General features: G+C 32.0%; 2 protein-coding genes, 1 long non-coding RNA gene and 1 other non-coding gene across 12 annotated transcripts; all 4 read left to right on the top strand.

The window, feature by feature from the left end:
• The first annotated feature begins 7364 nt into the window (after positions 1–7364).
• Positions 7365–8138, top strand: LOC106761365 (auxin-responsive protein SAUR50). Its single transcript, XM_022781090.1, has 2 exons — positions 7365–7827; positions 7949–8138. The coding sequence occupies exon 1, from the start codon at positions 7476–7478 to the stop codon at positions 7794–7796; it is 321 nt and encodes a 106-aa protein (XP_022636811.1). The 5' UTR covers positions 7365–7475; the 3' UTR covers positions 7797–7827; positions 7949–8138.
• Positions 8139–9420: 1282 nt separating this feature from the next.
• On the top strand, positions 9421–12856 carry LOC106761332. 5 transcript variants are annotated; one of them, XR_002667936.1, is made up of 9 exons: positions 9421–10105; positions 10231–10273; positions 10407–10502; positions 10664–10806; positions 11076–11198; positions 11430–11470; positions 11625–11669; positions 11941–12003; positions 12544–12856. It is a non-coding gene; the product is annotated as an uncharacterized LOC106761332 (long non-coding RNA). The 5 variants fall into 5 exon arrangements; XR_001375679.2 differs by having other exon boundaries at positions 10407–10510; XR_001375678.2 differs by lacking the exon at positions 10407–10502 and having other exon boundaries at positions 9423–10105.
• Positions 12857–18575: 5719 nt separating this feature from the next.
• On the top strand, positions 18576–18659 carry TRNAL-CAA. The gene has a single exon. It is a non-coding gene; the product is annotated as a tRNA-Leu (tRNA).
• A 132-nt stretch (positions 18660–18791) lies between these two features.
• LOC106762796 (probable ribosome-binding factor A, chloroplastic) lies at positions 18792–21303 on the top strand. Of its 5 annotated transcripts, none has more exons than XR_002667935.1 (5): positions 18792–19056; positions 19208–19953; positions 20038–20211; positions 20513–20721; positions 20975–21303. XR_002667935.1 is itself a non-coding variant. In XM_022781088.1 (4 exons), the coding sequence occupies exons 2-4, from the start codon at positions 19618–19620 to the stop codon at positions 20651–20653; spliced, it is 651 nt and encodes a 216-aa protein (XP_022636809.1). In that variant the 5' UTR covers positions 18792–19056; positions 19208–19617; the 3' UTR covers positions 20654–21303. The 5 variants fall into 5 exon arrangements, 1 of the variants encoding a protein (XP_022636809.1); XR_002667934.1 differs by having other exon boundaries at positions 20834–21303; XR_002667933.1 differs by having other exon boundaries at positions 18793–19056; positions 19499–19953; positions 20926–21303.
• Positions 21304–22363: the final 1060 nt, after the last annotated feature.

The raw sequence follows: 22363 nt of genomic DNA, 5'->3' as shown, positions 1-22363 counted from the left end.
GTTAATCGGATATCCATGTCCGATTGGCACATGTTTTCGTTTTATGAAACATTCTAACTAAAATTAAATACCTCTTATCTCTTAATATCAATACAATGAACAACAAGAACATCCAAACAGATTTAAAAAAAAATATATTAACCATCCATCAGCTATACCAATGCAAGGAAGATACAAACAAATTTTAAAATAAATACTAACCTCTAACGCTAAAAAATAGCTAATAGGAAGAAGCTGATGCCGCCCCACTGCAAATGAAACAATTCAGCTTACACTCAACAATCCTTGGGAAATATATATATAACCAACACTCAGAAAACCTTAAGCGAGTTGCATTTCAAAAATGGAGGGATGTAAGGTTTGTTTATAAAGATGAATCACTATGCTAGAAATAAGAGAGTGTAGGAGTAGGGTGCAGAAGTGGTATGCTGAAAATGAGAGAGTGCAGGAGTGGGGTGCAGAAGTGGGGTGCAGGAGTGGGGTGCAGGAGTGGGGTGCAGGAGTGATGTAGGGGTGTAGAGTCAAGGGGTGCAGGGTCAAGGGTTACAGAGTTCAACAAAATGCATGCTTACTGATTGGACAAAATGGAGGTGGTCTTAATGCTGGCACAGAAATTCAGACCAATCAAAATATTAAACTCTTAAACTATTAATTAAATAAGGGTATTTTCGGAAATTGGAGGTGCAGGATGAAATACTTGGAGGTGGAGGATGAAACACCCAAAAACGATTGGGCCTTCAGCCCAAGAAGAGTTTCACCATTTGGTTTATTTTTTTATAATAGATAATGATATTTAGACAACATTTTTTTTTAAACATTGATTACGTGTCAATCTGTGATTGGTCAAAAATTACTCCACAATAATGTTTATGATTATTATTATTATTATTAATTGTGGAGTAATTTTTTACCAATCACATATTGACACGTAATCAATATTCAAATATTGTAAAAAAATATTGTCTAAATATCATTATTTTTATAACAGTGTAATTGAAATACTTACGTAAGAAGTGTATCTTCCAAAGGCAGTAGAGTGTTTATCTAATGTGCCTTTTAAGGTGGTCCCCATGGATGTACATACATAGCCTTGTTAGTTTATGTCGTTCCTAAGTTGCTTACCAAATGAAAATACTTTCCATCTCGACCATATCATATCAATATGTACTTTATAAAATATAATTCATATTCTGCATCACACACAACACAAACCTACTTATCCAAATCTATATTATTCTTAGAACACATCTTCCTTTTATCCAAACACTCCTACTGTCTTTTTCAATCCAATGTATTATGAAGTTCAAAAATACTATTATTTGAGCATAAATTCTTCCAACATTTTTATATGATTGTTTTATTAATTTAATTTCTATACATTATTATAATATAAAGAATTATATTATCAAAATAGAGAGTATTTTCCTTTCATATTATTATTTTACAGATCATTATTTCTTTTTTAGTATGCATTAAAAGATTAAAAACCAATATTTTTTATCAATATTTACAACATGCACTTAAGAATAAAAATAAATCATTGGATACTTATCTCAAATTTTAAACATCAAAAATAAATTTAAGTCTGACTAAAAATTTGTTATAAGAACCCTCTCTCAGTGTTATAATATTATAAAAGTATCGTTTTTGTAGGTTGTAAACATAGGAGTTTTGGAGCTGCAAAATAAAAACAATTAAATAACTAACTAAGAGAAGAATAAGATTAATTGTCCCAATAATTGGAAGAAAGAAGGAAAAAAATGGTTTTCTTCGTCTTAAATTCATTAATTTTAACTCTCTCATAGTATTTTTAATTGAGTTTTTATTAAATTTTGATTGTTTACTATTAAAAAATTTATATTTTTTAATTGAGTCGTTACTTTTAATTTTCTTTTTCATTGTGTGACACCCGGGCACTGATGAGGGCGGAGAGTGATCGTCGGTGCAAGAAGCATGGTGCAGGGGACACAGACAAGGAGCGGCTCCTGGCAGGCTTCGAGTGGAAGGGGCACATGGACGAATCGAACATACACCGGAATGAAAGGGATCTGGATACTGTATAGGTATGGGACTATACAGTTGAAGGATATCTTAAAGGAATTGATTTGGCGACCCATATCACCAAAATGCATTTACTTTTCGGAAGCCTAACCCATAAGAACTCCATGGTTAAGCGTGCTTAGCCTGGAGAAATTCTGGGATGGGTAAATGGTATCAGTCCCAGTACTGTGTGGTTCGAGGACGAACCAGACGGAAGCTGGTGGGCATGTGACACCCGGGCACTATTATTTTCCTTAATTATTTTTGCTAGTTAAAAAATATAAAATTTTATATTAGTATAAAAATATATTTTAATTAATTTAAATAACAAGTGAATTTATTATTTTAACTAAAAATATATTAAATATCAAAATTGTTATGTTTCTCGATAACTTTTATTTTATCACTTACAAGACTCATTGTCAATAGAACATATATAGGTAATATTATTGTTATATTTTCCAATAACTTTCATATCATCAATGCAACTAAAGGATTGGTTCTCACCACAACATTACAAAACTTCACATATTTTCAAAGGATAATATAACAATCAGATTACTCAAATAATAAAAAAGTTTAATTTTAGAAACTCACACTACAAGATTTTTATAATTAATGACGAATATGGATCAATGAATATATAATTGTTAATGCATCACAAAATTCATCAATAAAATTTATCAATAATTACTTTATCAACAAATTTGTAGTTGCTGGTAAGCTATTAATAAAATCGAATTACTAACAATTTTTTTTTTGTTGTTATTGATGAATTATGTTCATTGTAAACTAATTTTTTTTTAAGAACAATTGGAAATATAGAAGTTTTGAATACTCAATAAAAGAAAATAAATTTAATGAAAATTAAATAAAATTACTCAAATTTATGAAAGATTTTAAACTTAAATAAATCTTAAAAAATTTGGTCAACCAATAATAATTAAGCAATAAGTGGCAAGAAACCAAAGGCATAGTTATTTTTGGTACATGAAGCGAGAATATGTACATGGTACAATTTGGCAGAAGCTGAGCTTGCACATAATTATTGGTAAAATTATTTCTTGCAAATAATTTTAGCAGAAAAATCCGTAAGAAATAATTGATATTCTGGAAGAAATTAACATTTTACTTATAACTTAAAAAATGGATTAATCTTCATAACTTAAAAAAGTTGAAATTTCAAACTTTTTTATTTTTAACATGTGATCTTCATATATAAAAACTCGGATACAATTACCTCAGTATGTTGTTTTGACAAGAGAACTTTAGGGGCAAGAGTAACATGGCTTTCATGTGCCAGATGAAAGGTAAAGTCCCTATCAACTTAAAAACAATATCGCTTATGCTGAATTAATCTGCTTAGCACATTTTGGTTAAAGTTTATGAGCCTTTCAATCTTTTCCATTTTTCTCTAATTAATTTCATTCACTGATTATTAGTGTTGAAAATCTTACGTTGACTAAAAATAAGATCAAATTATAAACCTCATCTTAAAAATAATTTTTTTTAAGGTTAGAGTAAATTTAAAATTTACTTTTTAATATAATATCATAGATATAATTTCTACTACTATATATCACGTTCATCTGTCTGAAAATGTGAAGGAATAATTTATGCAATACAGATATTTGAAGTTGGGTATATTCTGTACTAGTTTTGATTTTTTGAAGAAGCAATTGGAATTCGTCCTGTAAAGTGTTTTTGTCATCTTAACAATATTATGATTGTTTGGCACTGTGAAAAACAAGGGTGGAGGAGAGATGAGAGAAAATTCAGCACACTGCCGTATAGGAGTCCCTTAGCTTTGGAATATGACTTTTTGAGCGTAGGAAACGTGGTAAAAAGTAGGAAAAACGAAGGCAGGGTTAGAACAGTATAATATGGTATGCATCTGATATAGATTTGTGTCTGGTAACAATTTTTGTATATAGTGTTGGATGTTTAGGCAGGAGCACATGGGGAAGCTTGCAGTATTGAGACACTTATAATTGTAGTAGCAAACATTGAAGTAGTGATATGTAGGTTGAGAAATTGACAAGCAAGAAATAGCTTTAATTACCACTTTTGTTATATATACTTTGATCTTATCCCTTTTTGTTCTCCACTCCACCAATTAATATGAATGTCTTCCGAAGAAAAGAACCAACCACGTTGAGCATGACCTCTCAAAATCCATGTTCATATTCCAAACTTACATGACAGCTTAGCTTGTTTTCTCATGCTTTTTTCTCTTCATCAAACATTTAAATAATCACAATATAGACATGTGCAATTACCATCCAAATATATAATCAAATTCTCATCCAACTGAAAGGTGGTGAGGCATTTTCTCGGAAGATCAAAACTCAACTACTTATAGCTTAATGATAATAGTTACATCGTTCTGTTATACTTTTATCACTGTTTGGCACCGTTTTATATACCGTTTGGTACCATTCAGTATATCGTTCGGTCTCATTATTTTTTTTCGTTCAATATACCGAACGATTCAGGTTAATGAAATCAAATGGTACACTGAACGACACAAAATAATGAGATCAAACGATATACTAAATGGTGTTGAACAGTATACAGTTTCGAACAAATGATAACAATATAACCAAACAGTATAACTATTATCACTTTATCGGCTTTGCTTTTCGTTTCTGCTCAATAACTGAAGTTAAATTTTGACAGAAAAATTAATAAAAGAACATCGTGTGTGTATATATCCATGCATGTGTTGATCTTGAGCTGGCTGAGGTTTATCCGTATGTTGATGAAGATTAACTGTTGGTATGACACTGAACATGTTGAGTTCTACATGATACTGACATGTTCATGAAAGTGGGACATGAATAATTTTTTGCAGGAAAAACAAGTGGGAAGCCAGCTGCAGTCATGAATGCAATAAAATGGGAATGCAGAAGCTGAACAAGGTGATTAGTATTCGATTTGAGGATAAGTAACGATGTATTTAGTATAGTACTGAGTTGAAAACGTAGAAAGTAGGAGAATTTAGGAACACACACATGGGTTTCTGCAAAGTTTGTTTTGTTGGCATTGAGTGTAATGTCGGATTGAAGTTGATTTCACGTGTCATTCATGAGGTCGAGGTATCACAAAACAAAACCAACAATCACAAAATCCAAATCAATACCATCACCAGGTTGTACCGGAGAGTACTTGTAGGTCCGTCATCAGGTGATACTAACCACTGTGTTCACATTTTTATACGCTTAAACCAAAAAATTATTATATAATATACATAACAGTTTCTCACATTATATATCATCTTAAAAAATAAATAATTTATACATCACCTATTTTCTTTATTTATTTTTTCCATTTGTCTTTGTACATTATTTTTTAATTGCGTGTTTGTCTTCATCACCTCTTTCCTTGGTATAATTTTTTAGGAAAATTTATGTATATAATACAATATTACTCAACGTATGATGGTGGCATGTCTTGATTTTTTTCGTGCCTGTAGGGATAGATGCGTACAAATAAAATAAAATTTATATGCCTGTTGTGATTAAAGAATGGCCACTGATCGTATATAAATACCCAAAGAGGTATGGGTCGGTGGGGTTAGGTGTGCGATATAATCCACAGAAATACGTATATATTATTTTCTTTTTGCATAGTGTGTATATATTTATTAATCATCAATCATATTTTATATAAGCTAATGACGTTCTCTATTTTTCTAAGATATATTTCACTGTTACTCCTCCAGCAAGCTTATTTTATATACAATAATAATCAAATATAAGTTAACAAGTACGGACATTACTTATTCTTAAAAGTAACACTACTTCCTGTTCTCCTGAATATCTATATCTATGTCTATATATATATATTAAGATAAAACCATAAAAATGTTTTTCGATATTTACCTGAAGTTTTTTTTGGTATTGAAAGTCCCGTATAGATTAAAAATAATATTAATTTATAATAATTTATAAGTATGTGTATTTTAGAAGTCAGTTTTGTGAAGTTGAATTAGATTTAAAGTTCACCTTTTAACATATATCAGAATTTGAATAAAGTCTATCTTAACAATTTTTGTTGTTTATTGAACATATTGTATCATTCGGTATCGACTACTCATTAATTTTTAGTCTCATTATAAATAAAATCAATTTAAAATATATTACTATGTGTAAATTTTAACTTAAAAATTGATTTTATGAAATTGAGTTAACCTTATAGTTCATTTATTATCATAATATAGATTAAAAATTTTAAAAAGCATATAACTTTATATCACAATATAAATTATGTGTCATAAATCTAAAAAGCAAAAAAAAATAAACGTGATTGTTCCGGTCGGGAATGTCTCCAAGTCCTCCTTCGCACTTTTCTCACGAACCGTCCGTCTCCCTCCTAGTGGTATCGTTCTTTCGGTCGAGCATGGCCGAGTACCTGTTAATTATACTCCGACGTTCAAGTCAGTTTCAATTCTCAAGGTTAGAGATAGAAAGAGAGTGAAATAAATGTGCATTCAATGTAACCAACTACCTCTTACTTTTGACTCCTATTTATAGTTTTTCTTATGGGCCAATGATTAGTGTAAACTTAATCAAGGCCCAATTGTAGGCCCTTGGAGGCTAATCTCAATTTACCTTAATCCGGAGTTGCTTATGATATTCTTAGCGAGCGCCGACGACCGGACGTTCAACGGTCGTCCTTATGGTGCTCGGCTATAAGTATTTGGCATTCATGCAGACGCAAAGACAGTGAGGTTCGTCGCCTGGGCCATACACGTTTCGCGACGACAGCGCGAGGCTCTTGATAGCCGGTTTGTGCCCGGTCCTGACTATCAGTCATGCAGACATCCTTATTGGCCGATTTGTGCCGAGCCAAGTTCTTGCCATCGCGGGACGTCCGTCTGCGTCCGTCACCTTTAGTCAGCAACCCTCTGTGAACCCTAGCTCCTGATCTTATGTCCTAACTCTCGTAGGCCGTCCGTCCGTTCCTGCGACCGCACCGGTATCGACCGAATTCTATATCCTGATCATCGGATGGTTATGCGAACGATCCATATGTGGACCTTTTGGTGCTCTCCGGTCCCTACTGTACAGTGACAGTTTATGATTAATTCATTTTAAATATTTTTTTTAAATATAAATTTAAATAAATTAATAAAATAATGACATATATTCTGTTATAAAAAATATTATCAAAAAAAAATATTATGAAATTAAGATATGTTATAAAGTAAGGGAGGTAGAGATAGGGTCCATGTCAACGTTGGCATTGGGAGGAGCAACATAGAACAGTGAAGGACAGTGATTTGGTTCCCACCATGTCCTTACAGAAAAACACATAACCCAAAACACCCGTGTCCTCCACATGAATAACTACCCTCTCTTTCTCTTCATAAATACACCTCTTCACCTTCTTCACTAATCATCAACTTCCAATTCTCTCTCTCTCTCTCCAACATGGCCATCAGAAAATCAAACAAGACTTCTCAAACCACAGTCCTCAAGCAAATCCTCAAAAGATGTTCCAGCTTGGGAAAGAAGAACGACTACGACAATAACGATGATGCTCTTCCTCTCGATGTCCCCAAAGGCCATTTCGCTGTCTACGTCGGAGAAAACAGAAGTAGATACATTGTTCCCATCTCCTTTTTGACTCATCCTCAGTTTCAGTCCCTCCTTCGACAAGCTGAGGAAGAGTTTGGCTTCGATCACGATATGGGACTCACTATTCCCTGCCAAGAAGTTGTTTTCCGCTCTCTAACATCCACACTACGATGATGATCCATTGCTTCAAGAAGAAAGATCGAAGGTGGTCCAGAAGAAGCTTTTCTTGCTTCTCTTTTTTAACACCCATCCTTCTCTCTTCACCGTCTATGCGTTCTCTTTCTCACCTTTTGTCCCATTCTTTTTTTTCTTCTGCTTTTTAACAGCCAGCCCCATTTCGGCTTTTAGATCTTCATCATCAGACTCTAACTTTTGTCTCCGTGAAGAATTTCTACGGGTGAAAATTGTATAAAGGGTTTGCTGTTCATCAGATTTTCCTCCCAGAGGTTCTATACTGTATGCCCTGTGAGAGAATTTAGTTTTTTTTTTCAATGGAATCTAGGAAGTTTGATGTCACGGATACCTCTCTCTGTTTCTCTCTCTCCCTGTGTGAAAAAAAAAGAAAAAAATTATTTTTTAACAATTTTTTAGATTTTTATACCTGCATAAAAACAGATAAATATATGTACTTCATATTGTATCAACATTAAAAAAGGAATCATTCATAAAGGTAACTAAAAAAGGTTTTATTTCCTCGCTCATAAAGAACAAAAAGAAGTTTTACAAATAAGTGTGTAAAATTGGTTGTTTTTCTTACAAAAATAGACAAATCTTATACAAAAATTATACAAATACGCATTTTTTTTTTTAAATCACGAGAACAATCAAGTAATGAGTTCTACTTGATTTTAAATAAAGAAATCATACAATTCTCACTATTTTAAATAAAAAATTCTACACCTTTTAATCGGTTTTTATTTTTGTGCAGTTTAACATGTGGTTAACTCGAAAGTGGTCACACTTTTAACGACTTTTCTATGACATTTTATGAAAGTTCTTTAAAGACAACTTAAGTCTTCACATGTTCCATTGAGTTATTCGCATGCTCCACTTAAGTCTTCAAATTTCATTCATTTAGATATAATGTGTTGTACCTGAATTTAGGATAGTTTGGTTATAAGTGATTCCAAATTGATTAGATACCAAAATAAAAGTTATCTAAAGGATATGTGACTTTTTTATCCAAAGGATATGTCACTTTTTTATTTAAAATCGTGTTAAAACACCACAATTTACCTATTTTTGTAATTTTTTAAAATTTCTTATTTTTATAATTTTTTTCTCATATTTCTTTACTTTTATTTAAAAAAGGTTATAAATTATTATAAAAATGATAGCTACTTAGATGAATGTATACTGTTTTTTAAAAAACTGTTTAGAATAAATGTGAAAATAGACGAAAGTAAAGAAGATAGAAAAAAATAAAGATGTGTTTTGTTATTTTGTTCAATGAAAGAAAAAAAAAATTTAACAATATTTTTTAATAATTTTTTTATAAGTAAGATTTTATAATATTAATCCGTTTTAAATAATTTTTAAATATAAATTTAAATACATCAATAAAATATTATAAAAAATTTTTAAATATCATTATTGTTGATTAAAAAGTAAGAGAAGAGGAGAAGAGTGGTGAGAGAAGTGATGTACTTAAGTGTGTACGGATATCTGATTCATCATTAAAATAAGACCACGAGATAGACGTCACATACTATGATTCCATATTAAGGAAGAATATGTTCACGTTCCCAACAGAACTAATATAAAATCATGTTACTTTTACTTATGCTTTCGATCACTACAAAATTAATATATTTTAGGGGAGGTTATTTTCCGGCGGTTTTTGAAACCCCTAAAATTTCCGGCGGTTTGAAACTTAAACCGCCCCTAACATTTAAAATTTTTATTTTTAAAATAATTTTTCCGCGCCTTCATTCCTTTTGCGTTTTTCTCCCAAACCCTAGTCCCTTCCCGCTGCCCACATTTCCCCCAAACCACTATCTTCATTTCCTTGTTGCCTTCATTTTCTCCCAAACCACAATTTTCATTTTGCTGCACCAGAAGCACCATCTCAATCTAGCCGTTCTTCGCCACCGCTGCCGGAAGCTTAATTCCACTTTCCGCTGCTCCTCTTCCTTCTCCGAGAGGCATCACACAAACTCCCCAACTGCGTTGACGTCGTCGAGCTTCCTATCTTCCCTCTCCCTCTGGTGCCCTTCCCCGGCATCATCCTCCCTTTGCAGATCTGGACAGGCTGGCCACCGAGGTGGAGACCAACATGAAGGACGTTATCCGGTTATCCAACTGGTTGGGAGGGAAACCAGAGAAGGAGGTTGGGGATTTGAGAAGAAACCTGTTTCCAACGACATTCTCGTTCTTCGTTGGCAGCACCTTCGAAGGCGCGCCAAGGTGCAAAATGAAGCTCGTTCTTGTCGCGCTCAGTGAGTGTTCATTGTTCTGGAGTTCATTTGTTGTTGTTTCCTCTGGTAAGTAATCTTATTCGTTCATTCTTAATCCCTAAATTCCTAAAATTCGAAAACCCTAATTCCTCTTTTCTTTCTTTCGATTGGCACAAAACGATTTATGGTATGCTTCGTGTTATGTGTGGAAGACTCAGAGTTCTGCATTTTGGAAAGATTCAGAGTAGTATTGAGGTATGTTTCGTTATTTGGGTTTTCTTTTTTTTTCTATCACATAGGGTTTATTTCTTTGTCCTTATTCTTTTCGTGTTATTCCGAGAACAAATTTTCATTTGACAAATTTTTGGGTTTCCTGCTCGGTTCCAAGTTTGGCTATTCCAAGGTGTTTATGTCTTTTGTCGCTACTGCTAAAGCTTTTCAGAAAAGAGAAAGTTTTAGAGGCCATCGTTCTAATCAAATTCAGGTTTTGAGGTGTCAATTTCATTATGCTAAAAATTTACAAGTGTTGTGGCAATTAGTTTATGTGATGAGTTTGTGCATTCATATTTAGGTCTAGTTAATTACTTTGTAAAATATGGTTTGGAATGCGGATGTGTTTCTAAAATGGTTGTTTGATACATTTAGGTGCTTGAAGGTGTGGATCCTATGAGGAAAACCAAGATGTGAACCATTTAGTATTGCTTTGGTGCCAGACGAGCAAATTTTTGAACTAGAATCAGCCTGGTTTGGATAAGTGTGAAAACCAGATGAGGATATTATTCTTACAGGTGAAATACACATCCTGTTATTGTTTTATCTTGGTTTTGTTAGTTGTTTGGGAAACCCACTGCAACAACATTGTATCCACTCACTGAAAGGAAGAGAAAGAAAAAATTTATCTGCAAAGAGTCTCTGCTGAAAGTTTTGGTTTGCTTCCCTTCGTTTTGTTTTTCCTACACTCACATGTCCTCTGTTTCCCCTGCACGTCAAAATCACCATTGCGATTTAGCATCACATGTTCACTCACTATTGCTTCTTCTATTTTCTCCACCTTTAGGGTTGGTGGATCTGGCATAGAGATGAGGAGCAAAGAAAGGGTATGAATATGCACCTCTTTTTTGTTTCAATGCAGACATACAATAAAACTTGCTCTATATAGTGGATTCTTAATTCACTGCAGGTAAACATTTATTTACATAAATATTCCAGCAAGTAATTATATGTGTGTGCTTATTCTATTATTTTGAGTTGTGTACATGAGAACCTGAATGAATATAATATATAGGAAATTATCTCTTAGCTTTATTATCAATATATTTAAAAAGAAATTATGAAATATAGTATGCCAGAAGGATTCTTAGCTTATCTCTTAGCTTGTAGACTTGTAATGATTTAACTATCTGATTTCTAGGTTTCTTCTCTCTTACGGGAAGGATTCTAGTCCATGGGAAGGTCAGTCTCCACATGATAATTGCCTGATGTTTTGTCAAGTCTCCACATGACGAGGCATATAACCTTCTAGATTGGATAAACTAAATTGATTTCTAATCAAGTTATTTCAATTGCAATATTTCTTGGAGTTGATGTTCATTTGTCTTATTTGCAGGCTGAATGAGCATGTTAACCTTGAGTCCATGGTGGAAATTTGGAGGTAAATGATGCATCATTAATGATATATAACCATATATTTTATGCTAATGCATTTTACTGCACTACTTGTCTTTGTTATCATGCATCTAACTAGTGGAAGTGATAAGTTCACCTTTTAATGCTATAAAAGTTTGACAATAAAGTTAAGGACTATGTACGATGCTATAAATGCATTATGTACTTTACATTAATATAATAATTTATTATTATTATATTTAATTAGTTTATTTTATACTATACTAATTATATTACAATTCTTACTGTCACTTCAGAAGCAAGTGTTTGGTGGTGGATTGGAATTCACACTGCATGTGATGACCCATGATGATGCACGGGTAAGCGGTACTTCTCCCCTCTATCTTTTTCTGAAATGTTTCACTTTGTTTTCCTTGATATAGTTGATCTTATATTTTAGTTTAGACTTTTATACATATAAAAATATATATATTATTTTCTAAGAATAGTCTAATACGCAATATGGAAATATATTTTAGGTGCAAAACAAATTAAAATAAAGCAAGTAGATTCTTAAATATATTATTTTTCTAACAAGTCTTAATATGATTGAACTGTAGATTAAAAAAGTTTTATTAGCTTTATAACTTTAAGAGATAAAAAGAGTTTTATTGAATTTTCAATATATTAGTAACTAGGAAGTATGTTTTAAAAATAAAGATTAAAATAGTGATAAAAATTTAAGAACTATTTCATTCAAAAACCATATTTATTTTCAAATTTAAGTTTAGATATCAAAATCAGAGAAAATATAACCATTCCAAACCGAACTAAAAATCTTAAAACTAGTATTTTAATATTCATATTAATAGTAATTACATTTAAATATATTATCTACTAACTATTATGTTATATTGTAGGGATCTGATCAAGGAAGTGTGCCAAACAATGAAGAAGAAGAAAATTAGATATTGTTATTGAATATCTTTGAGTCATATTTTTAGTATTGAACATTTGTATTGAATATATGTATTAAACATCTATATTGAACAAATGTAATGAACATCTTTCCTTTTAATTTTTCTGTTTGTAAGTGATAGTTGTTAATTTGGTTTGAATTTACTTTAAGGAGTTTTTGAATGGAATTACTGTAGTATTGAGTTATCATGGTGTTCAAGAGAATATGGTGAGATACACAAGGTAATTGATAACTTTTGTTCTCTTATTGGGTAATCATTTTGATCACATTATCTGATAAGCCAGATTTATCTCATCCTTCCATGTGTCAATTGTTGTATTGTTTGGTCCGTGATTAGTTGAGTATCAGTTTATCTTGCTATTTAATCCAACATGATATGGAATGCTAGTATAGAATGTGAGTTTGTGCTTGGGTTTTAGGATCCCTTTGAAATAGTTTATTTAATGCTTAGTTGGACTTATCTTATGGAATATGTACTAGTTGAAGTGTATGGAAGAGCTTATGAAAATGGTTTACATTGATATGTCCCTAAGCAATTTTTATCTTATTTCAAAATAAGTTCTGATGAAAACAAGTTAAACAAATCTCCTCTTGGATTATTGAAGCATTTTATACACAGGTGCCTACATGATAAGTACATATCCAATAAGTGCCGAAGAAAGTCGTTCCAAATGGAACCTTGGTGTAGTTGAAATTAACTGCTGGATTTGGTTCCTAAAACTCTGAAGTAGAGGTTCAATGGTTCTAGTTTCATCAGATTCCGTTAAATCCTTTTCAAGCAGTTATATTTACTTTTATGTGCTTACTTCGAGGATCATACTGACTACTAAAGGCTGATTGATAAACTTTACGTTTTTTACTTGATTTGGGGCTTTTTATAGTGGGAGGAGATTGTGGATGCCATATGACAAACTATCGGGCTTTAATGAGAACTTTTAGGTATTTTAAAGTTTCAGATGAAATTGCCTGTTTTTTTTTAACGTTTCAAGTCTAGTAAATGTGTATTAATTTTCTACTTTTCCTCTTTACATATATATGTTTGGCTGTGATGTGGATTTTTGTCACATGAAAGTTGTTTCTCTAGTATCTACTCCCAAGTATTCCGAAAAGCTGGTAAATTTTACCCTTTCATGACAAACATTCTATTAATGACTTGTTGCTACCCCCATAATAATCTTGACATGCCAGATAATACAATGAGGTGATAGAATGATAAATTTGCAACAGCTGGCTGCAAGTTTGGGTACATTGTAACATCACTTTTGGTTAATGAAAATCATGACTTTCTGAGATTGGCAATAAATACTCTTTGTAATGATATTATTAGTTGAAATGAAACGTACCAGTCTCCCTCATATAGTATCTTAATGTTAGCCTTATTGAAAGGAGAACTTGTTCCTTTGTATATTACCATTGTTTTTGCTTCTGAAACTTTTACTTTGACGTATGGCCATGCAATATAATGATGTTTAAAGAGTTTAGTAATAGAAGATTACATATAGTAACCACTAAGAGATATAACCTAATTTAAGAAGTTCAAGTAAAAATCTGAACTAACATTAGGCTAACTAATAGGGATGATTTTGAGAGAACCTAAGCTAGTTCTAGACTTCTGGAATTACCGGCGGTTTTGATAAAACCCCTGGAATTTCCGGCGGTTTCTACATAACCCCCGCTATTACCGGCGGTTTTTGCAAAACCCCTACTATTACCGGCGGTTTCTGCAAAACCCCCGCTATTACCGGCGGTTTCTGCAAAACCCCCACTAATTCCGGCGGTCATACAGAAAACCGCCGGTACTTACTTAGTGACGGAGGTTTTCCCAACGGTTTTTTCAACCGCCGGAAAAGTACTTTCCGGGGGTTAAAACCGCCGGTAATGTTAAAAATAACCCCCGCTAAAATTCTTGATTTTTGTAGTGGATGGAGAGCAGATTAAAATATATATATATATATATATATATATATATATATATATATATCTGAATGTATCTTTTACTTTAATATATGATCAATGTAAATAATTACTGTAAAAACAAAAATTATATAATTATATAAAATGATTGAAAATTTGAATATAATTTAGTTAAAGTGAAATGGACAAAGTTATGATTTTAACTTTTATAAAAATTGTTTTTTATAACCTTAAAATTAAACTCATTATTCTTAGTCTTTATAAAAAAAAATTAAACTTTAATTTTAGTTCTTAAAAAAGTATATCAATTCTTCCAAATTTTAAATTAATATTTCTATTCATACTATTAATTTTAGAATAGATCAATAGATTTTATACAAAATTAAAGATATCAATCCCATACTAACGTATAGATAGTGTCATAAAAATATAATCGTTGACCTTTTATTTGAAAATCACATAATACTATACAAAATTATTTATGTTTAGAAAAATAAAAATAGAAATGAAAACTTGAAAAATTTTACATATCTGATTATATTTAATCAGATAAATTAAATATTAAGGATTTATGCTATTGTGTTTTGGTTTTCTAATTTTTAAATTTGACCAGTTAAATTGATTTTTAAAAAATAATTTTTTGGGAGATAGGAATGAGAGAGGAAGAATGGAATAACACAGACGACGTACAGTTGTCATAATTTTGTTATTTTAAAATTAAGAAAGAGACGTTGGTTTCATTTTTTTTTTTGTCACTTTTGTTTTTATTTTCTTAAAAATAAAAATAGAGAACAAAGAGATCCTAAATGCAGCTGGAAGATGAGTTGCACAATCTAATTTACACTTTTTTTCTTGTCTTCATTGTGTTTTGTTCTCTTTAATCTCACCCTCATAATTTTATATTTTTAAAAATTGATGCAACCAACTTGGTAATAAATCAAATAGTAAGAGTGTTCACAAGTTAACTTTTACTTAGTTATAAATATAAAAATTGTCTTGATTTGTGTAATACACAAAATGATTTATTTTTACATTGTTAAATTTTGTAATATACAAATATTTCTTATATAAATTCTGTTATAATCATATTGCATAATAAATAATATGGACATGAATAAGAAAGTGAGTTATATAGATAATTAAAGGTCAATAGTTTGAGATGATTAAGAGAATTTTGTTTAGTAGGTTTAGACAATAAGTGTGAAATGTACATTCTGAATACAGATAAGATTCTGTTCAGAATCTCTTAATTGAGAAGATGAGGTGGGTGAGACTTTCACTCTCTATACTAGATATTCAAATTTATAATATAAGAATATATATTAAATTAATAAAGTGAAATTAATTTATATTTCCACATTTCAAAATACCATGTTTTTATACATTCAAAGTTTCTCAGCATTACTAATTTGATACAAAGTGAGTTTAGTTTAACGTCATAAAAAAATTGACATCATGTAAAAAAGAAAAATCAACAACGAATAGTTACTTGTAAAAAAGTGTGAATTAAAACCTTAGATTATAAGAATTTTACATTTTGATACAGATTAAAATTAACTCAGCTGACTAATTCAAATTGAATTTGTGGTAGATAGACTAACTAATCAATATGATAATTTTTTTAGAAGCATTCTTATTCAATAATAATGCACACGATATAAAAAATTATATATATATATATATATATATATATATATATATATAACTATAAAAAGTAAGATTAAATTATAATATATAATTAGAATATAATTCTTATATTGAAATTGATAGAATAAGATTTTTAATAAGACCATCCTTCCATTTTTACATATTTTACTATTTAAATTTTAATCACTTGTTATGACAAATATAATTATTGTTTTACATATGATTAGGTGTTGTGTTTTTAATACGTAATCTACGGTCATCAAGTAAAAAGTAGTTTGTGTGTCCAAGTCGTTTAGATAGTTTCGATGTAAAAGAGAGAACAACTTATACAAATAATAATGAATGTTATAATTAATACATAACCTACTTTTTTATCTCAAACTTTTATTTATAAATTTTGTAGTGAATTTTTAGTTAAAATTGACCTAATTAGTGTTCAAATGTAAATAATAATATATTTTAATCTTAATTTAATCGGTTATAGATTGATTTGTTTTGGTTAGGATTAAACTGTTTAGTTTAATGAATGATTGTTTTATATATTAAATGACTGTCCAGACCATTTAGTTGATTATCTGAACTTATAATTAGTTGTTAGTTTATCGTTGACTATTCAATTTATGATTGATTATTCGGACTATGGACTATAGTTGATTAATGAATCATACAGTACCACTATGAAAAATGATATTTTTTCTTTGAATTGAACAGAATTAAATATTTAAGAATTTAATATGTGGTAATGCGGAGATTAAATATATACACATTAAGAAAATTGGTGTTGGGAACTTGGTAAAGTTTGGGAGTAATAGTAAAAGAAATTAAATTGCATTAAGTGGTGGAGAAAATTTGGTGTATTTTGATATAGAAAAGGAAGAGAGGGGCTTTGAAAGAAATTATCAATTAATGAAATGAAATGATGATTGGCACTAATTAAAGGAAAAGAGAGTTTGAAAGGAACTTCCCATCCTTTTGCAGAGAAGGACCAGTTGCAGTTGCCAATGCTTAATTAATGGAGAATGATACTTTGACAACTCTTTTTTAACAATTTTTTAACAATAGGACACGTGTCATCATTTTATTAGTATGTTTGAATTTATCTTTAAAAAAATATTTATAACGGACCAATCATAGACTGCCATGTATTCGTTGTCAAAAAATTATCAAAAAAAAATTGTTAAAGAGACTTTTTCCTTAATTAATGGTCCTATCTTCATCATCAATTAATGCTTCTATTCTCTTTTCTTTCTTCTCCTTTCAGCCACCAAAAAATATGTATTTACTACAATTCATATACAACTTTAGAATGATTCAAAAAGAAACTGTTACCATTGCTATCTTTAGTTTTTACAGATTGTAAGCACTTTGGGATATTCGTAGCTTTGTTGGATCTGCTGGGAAGAATATTTCTGATCACTTCCGAATTTCTGTATTGGAATTTTGTCCCAAAGTGCCCCACCCATGTTCTTGCCTATTTCCTCGAAAGACCACTTCTTCGTCTCTTGCATATGTTACCACACTCTTAATTCTATCTTTCATTCTTTGTCTCTTCTGCTGTTCTTCACCATCTCTTCTGTTGCTTTCATGCTTTATATCCCAATCTTCCTCCTTCAAAACTTTACATTTTCTACTACCTACATTACGATTATACTTTTTTTTTTCTTATGATGTCCTTTTCATCTAACGATGATCAAGTTAGATATAATGTTGGAGGAATCAAATAATGGTTGAACGTGCGTGGCAGAAAGAAAGTAAGAACAACAATAATGATACTCAATAATTAAAGCGTTCGGAGATGGTGATTCTCGCCGTACCATTATCGAATCATCTATCATAATGAAAAGTTATCAGTTATCAAGTAACATAATATAACATACAAAAATGATGAAATCGAGACCAACCGTTAATTTCGTTACGTGACCTCTGATTATGTCAGTTCAAAGATGAAAGATGGATATTTTGACGATAAGGTGAGAGGATAGTGTTGGAGGGAAGGGAAGAGAGGAGCACGTGACATGGGGCCAGAGGAAACATGAGTAATGGAACATATCAAATGCGCCCACGTGATATCTCACTGTAATTTAAATCACTGTAATTGAAAAAAAGAAATACGACATTAGACACCTAGTAAGATGATAAAATGAGATAAAGAAAATACATATTACAATGTGATAAAAGATGGTATACATTAATTTTAGAAAATAAAATGAGTGTTTAAATATTATTGTTTAGGAGAAATTATTTAATATCTTTTATCAATTTTTGAAATCTATCTCCCCAAGAATCATACACCTTCACCTGGGTGCCTCACATAAAAGCTTGAATATATCAAGTTGTGTCTGGAAGTGGAATATCACTTCAACATGGGGAAATAGTATAAATAAAATAATATTTACTTTAACTGAATGAATAGTCAGGATGGCCGAGTGGTCTAAGGCGCCAGACTCAAGTTCTGGTCCTCTAACGAGGGCGTGGGTTCAAATCCCACTTCTGACATTGATCTTTTATTTTTTCCTTTCAAGATACTTACTTTTTTTTTTTTTTCTTTCAAGAAGACAAGACATGAGATATTTTATTTGTGTTTCTTTCATTAAACCCTACTGTTCTGTTCTAGCAAAAGCAAAAGCGGTTACCCCAACATGGACGAGGAGGAACGTGACGAAGGAAGTTCTGTCCCGGGGGTTGTCGCCGCCGGCCAAACCCCAGAGCAACTCGTCTCCAGGGCCATAGCTCCAGACGACGACGTTTCCATTCCCAACGAAAATAAGACATCATGTTCTCAGATCTATTCGACGTCGTTGCAGATCTATCAACGATCATGGCTGGTTTCAGCGGTGATGAAACGGCACCGTTTTTCGGCTTCCTCGGAGCCGCAGCTCCCTCTTGTTCTCCTGTAATCCACTCTCTTCATTTTCCCATTCAATTCGATTAGATCCGTGTTTACGGTTTCATTACTTAAACAATTCTNTTGTGAATCTCACTTTTAATTCAATTTATTGTTTTATCATAACGTATACATCTTCCTAATTATTATATTCCTTTAGGTGTAGAAGGTCATGGCCGTTGAATTTGGAACGTTTGATGTTTGAGATTCACTTAGTTACTGCTAATAGTTAAGTTTAATAGTATGAAATCTAAAAATTGATTGATCTGTGTCTGTGGGGAAATCGGAATACCCATTGATGGAGTAAGGAAATGAAAATGGGCCGCTCCTTCCTGCACCTCCCGCTTCGAATACCCATTTTAATTTCCTATTTTACCCCTTCACCGGTCACATCTCTTCACTTCATCTTCATCTTTAATTTTCTTCTTGTATCCATATTTTTTTAATACAGAAATACCCTTTAGATTGGGCTTTATGTTGGGCCGGGTTGAGAGCTTAAAAAACCTGTGGTGTGTTCTTTGGTTGCTCCCTCTCTGCATCTAATCTTCAAAGAGCAGTGCAGTGATAGCAATGTTTCACCCCGCAGTGGTTGCATCATGTCCCTGTCCGAATCCTTATCCTTGGCGCCATCACTTCCCCGGCGCAAGCGCAGGTACAGTGACGGTGAGGGTGACCCCAATGCAAGTTGTGACAGGGAAGGCGGTGGTTGGTTCCAGAATAAGGTGCATGGCCAATCCTAGAAGAGTCCAAATGGTGGCCAAGCAAATAAGGAGAGAGCTCTCTGATATGCTCCTCACCGACAAAGTGTTGCAGTATGCTATTCTTCCCGAAACTTCCTTAGGAGCCGACCGTTACCTATCTTCCCTCACCACCGTCACCGATGTCCAAGTCTCCGGTGATCTCCAGGTATCTTTCCTTTCTCTGTCCCTCTCTCTTCAATTCCTTAACCGCTATTAAATGCTTTCCTTACTCGCCAAACATCATATGTAGGTGGTTAAGGTTTTTGTCTCTGTTTTTGGGGATGAAAGAGGGAGAGAAGTAGCCATTGCCGGCTTGAAGTCAAAGGCCAAATATGTTCGCAGTGAATTGGGGAAGCGTATGAAGTTGCGCTTAACTCCTGAGATACGCTTTATTGAGGATGATTCTTTTGAGAAAGGAAGCAGGGTATGCGTGCTTACTGATTGTTTTTATTCTGCTTTACTTTGCATGGTTTATACAGCAATCTGAAGTGTGCATAAACTGGTACATCATGTTTGAATTTTGGATTTTTTGATTTGGGGGACGGGGGTGTTCCTTGGACCCTAAATCTACATTTTTTGTTTCACCAATGAGGCATCCTTTCGTAGTTCGTGCTTTCATGTGTTAAAGTCATTCTTTTTTTCTCAGCAAATTGTAAGTGGCCACTCTTATATTGGATGTCTGAGTTTTAGCTAATCTGATGCATCCACAACGCTGTAATTTTCAGGTGATTGCAATATTAGATAAAATAAAGAATGAGAAGAGTTCTGGGAGTCAAAACAAGGAGCGGTTAAATTCATCAACAAATGAGGATGATGATGAATGGGATGGGGAAGATCCTGAAGAAGGTGTCATTTATGTGGAATAGATGCCCCCAATGCATCAGTACAGTCACTCTGCCTTGTTTGGTGTGGACTGATCTTTCGATCTTGATAGGTATGTTTTAATGAACCTATGTCAAGCAGCTACACTTTAAATAATCATACTCTAAGAGATGATTTAAGCACTCTGGTCGAACAAAAATAGTTAGTCTCACACTTTCTGCCAGGTTTTTGTCAAAGATGCACACATATACTTTACATATATATCCGTGAGATTGCTCAACTTCATTCAGTTATCAAATCGATTACTTGTGTGCAGTGCTCGTAAACACTTAACTAAAATGCTTGGTTGAATCATGCTGTTCTAGTGTTCTCAAGTGCAACATCATCTGAATACAAAGACCTTGCATTGTCAACACCGAAGTGATCTAGACCAAATTTTGGTTTTTGGGTTTTCTCCAACTGAATGTCAGTATACAAGAGGATTTGCTGTGTAAATTCTTCTTTCTTGCTTTACTTGTTCCTGCAACTGGAATTTATAATGTTTGCTATTGCTATCCAAATTTAGGTGTCTTCAACTAATTACAGTCAACTACATCCATGTACATGTGATTTTGGTTTCTTTCTTTTTACATGGACTTGGTTGAACTTTGTGGGTTATTGGATCTCAGTACAGTGCTCCCTCTTGGTCCTGTTAGACTAGGTTGTCCTCTTGCTTGTTCCCAAATGAAGAATGTTAAGGTTTGAAACTGGGTCTTTACGGGCCTTATGGTTTATAAGCACATGACACAGCATTCACCATGGTTGTTTTAACTTCGTAACCACATTATTGATATCAAATATTTACTAATTATTTTAAATTAATTAAAATAAAGTGAAGGTCAACTTTAATGCTCTACTTAAAACCTTCCATATATTAATAATGCAATCAATTGCATACAATACATAGTGTAATATAATACTAAAAGGTAGAGTTTGAAAATGTATTCCCAAATAAAACTCAAACCTTCGTGTTTCAACGAAACTTGTGAAATATAACGGCCAATGAATAACCGAAAATCTTTAGAAATTTATGGGTTATTTTTCAAATTACAAATTTATATTTCCAGAAATATATTCGAGCGATCGAAATTTTATTTCTAAGCCTGTTTTAAAATATATTTAATTAAAATGCTCACGTTCCCGAAAATACTTTCTAAATTCTGAATCAATTAAAATAAAAAAAATAAAGAATTGAAGTTGAGAGAAATTAAAGAATAACTTGACTTGTTGTCATGGGAATGTTCCTTACTCATTTCCTCGATGCAAAATTAAATCGTGTAGAATCAATAGGATGTGAGAATAAAACATGTCTGGAAATAGTTTTTTATAATTATATAAAAATAAAAAAAAAATAATGGGCTTCCATATTTGTAAAGATACAAATAGAAAATGGTGACAGAAACTATGAAAATGGGAAGTGGGTGTCGTTCAAGCCTATCCTTTATGGTCCATATGTTTGTTACCCATTTCTCTTGGCCACGGGACATTGGAGGGCTATATACCAAAACATCTTTGTCACAACATTCTTATTATCCTCACAGATTCACTTGTATCATCTATAATTATGCTTCTTAATATAACATCATTATACTATTAATATAATTTAATTAAATTCTTAAATAATTACTCCAAAATCAATACAGAATATAGATTAATTTTTTTATTTAATTTCACCTCTACAATTCTTCTGCTTTTAATGCATGTGCTTGGTTCGG

Source organism: Vigna radiata, chromosome 5 (assembly GCF_000741045.1).
Source record: "Vigna radiata var. radiata cultivar VC1973A chromosome 5, Vradiata_ver6, whole genome shotgun sequence".
NCBI lineage: Eukaryota > Viridiplantae > Streptophyta > Magnoliopsida > Fabales > Fabaceae > Vigna > Vigna radiata.
The sequence above is the reverse complement of the archived record's forward strand: the minus strand, read 5'-3'. Positions and strand labels throughout refer to the sequence as shown.

Coding starts and splice junctions, on each gene's coding strand:
- LOC106761365 (XM_022781090.1), top strand. CDS start 7,476: ATGGCCATCAGAAAATCAAACAAGACTTCTCAAACCACAGTCCTCAAG.
- LOC106762796 (XM_022781088.1), top strand. CDS start 19,618: ATGTTTCACCCCGCAGTGGTTGCATCATGTCCCTGTCCGAATCCTTAT. Junction 19,954..20,037: donor AAGTCTCCGGTGATCTCCAG/GTATCTTTCCTT, acceptor CATCATATGTAG/GTGGTTAAGGTTTTTGTCTC. Junction 20,212..20,512: donor CTTTTGAGAAAGGAAGCAGG/GTATGCGTGCTT, acceptor TGTAATTTTCAG/GTGATTGCAATATTAGATAA.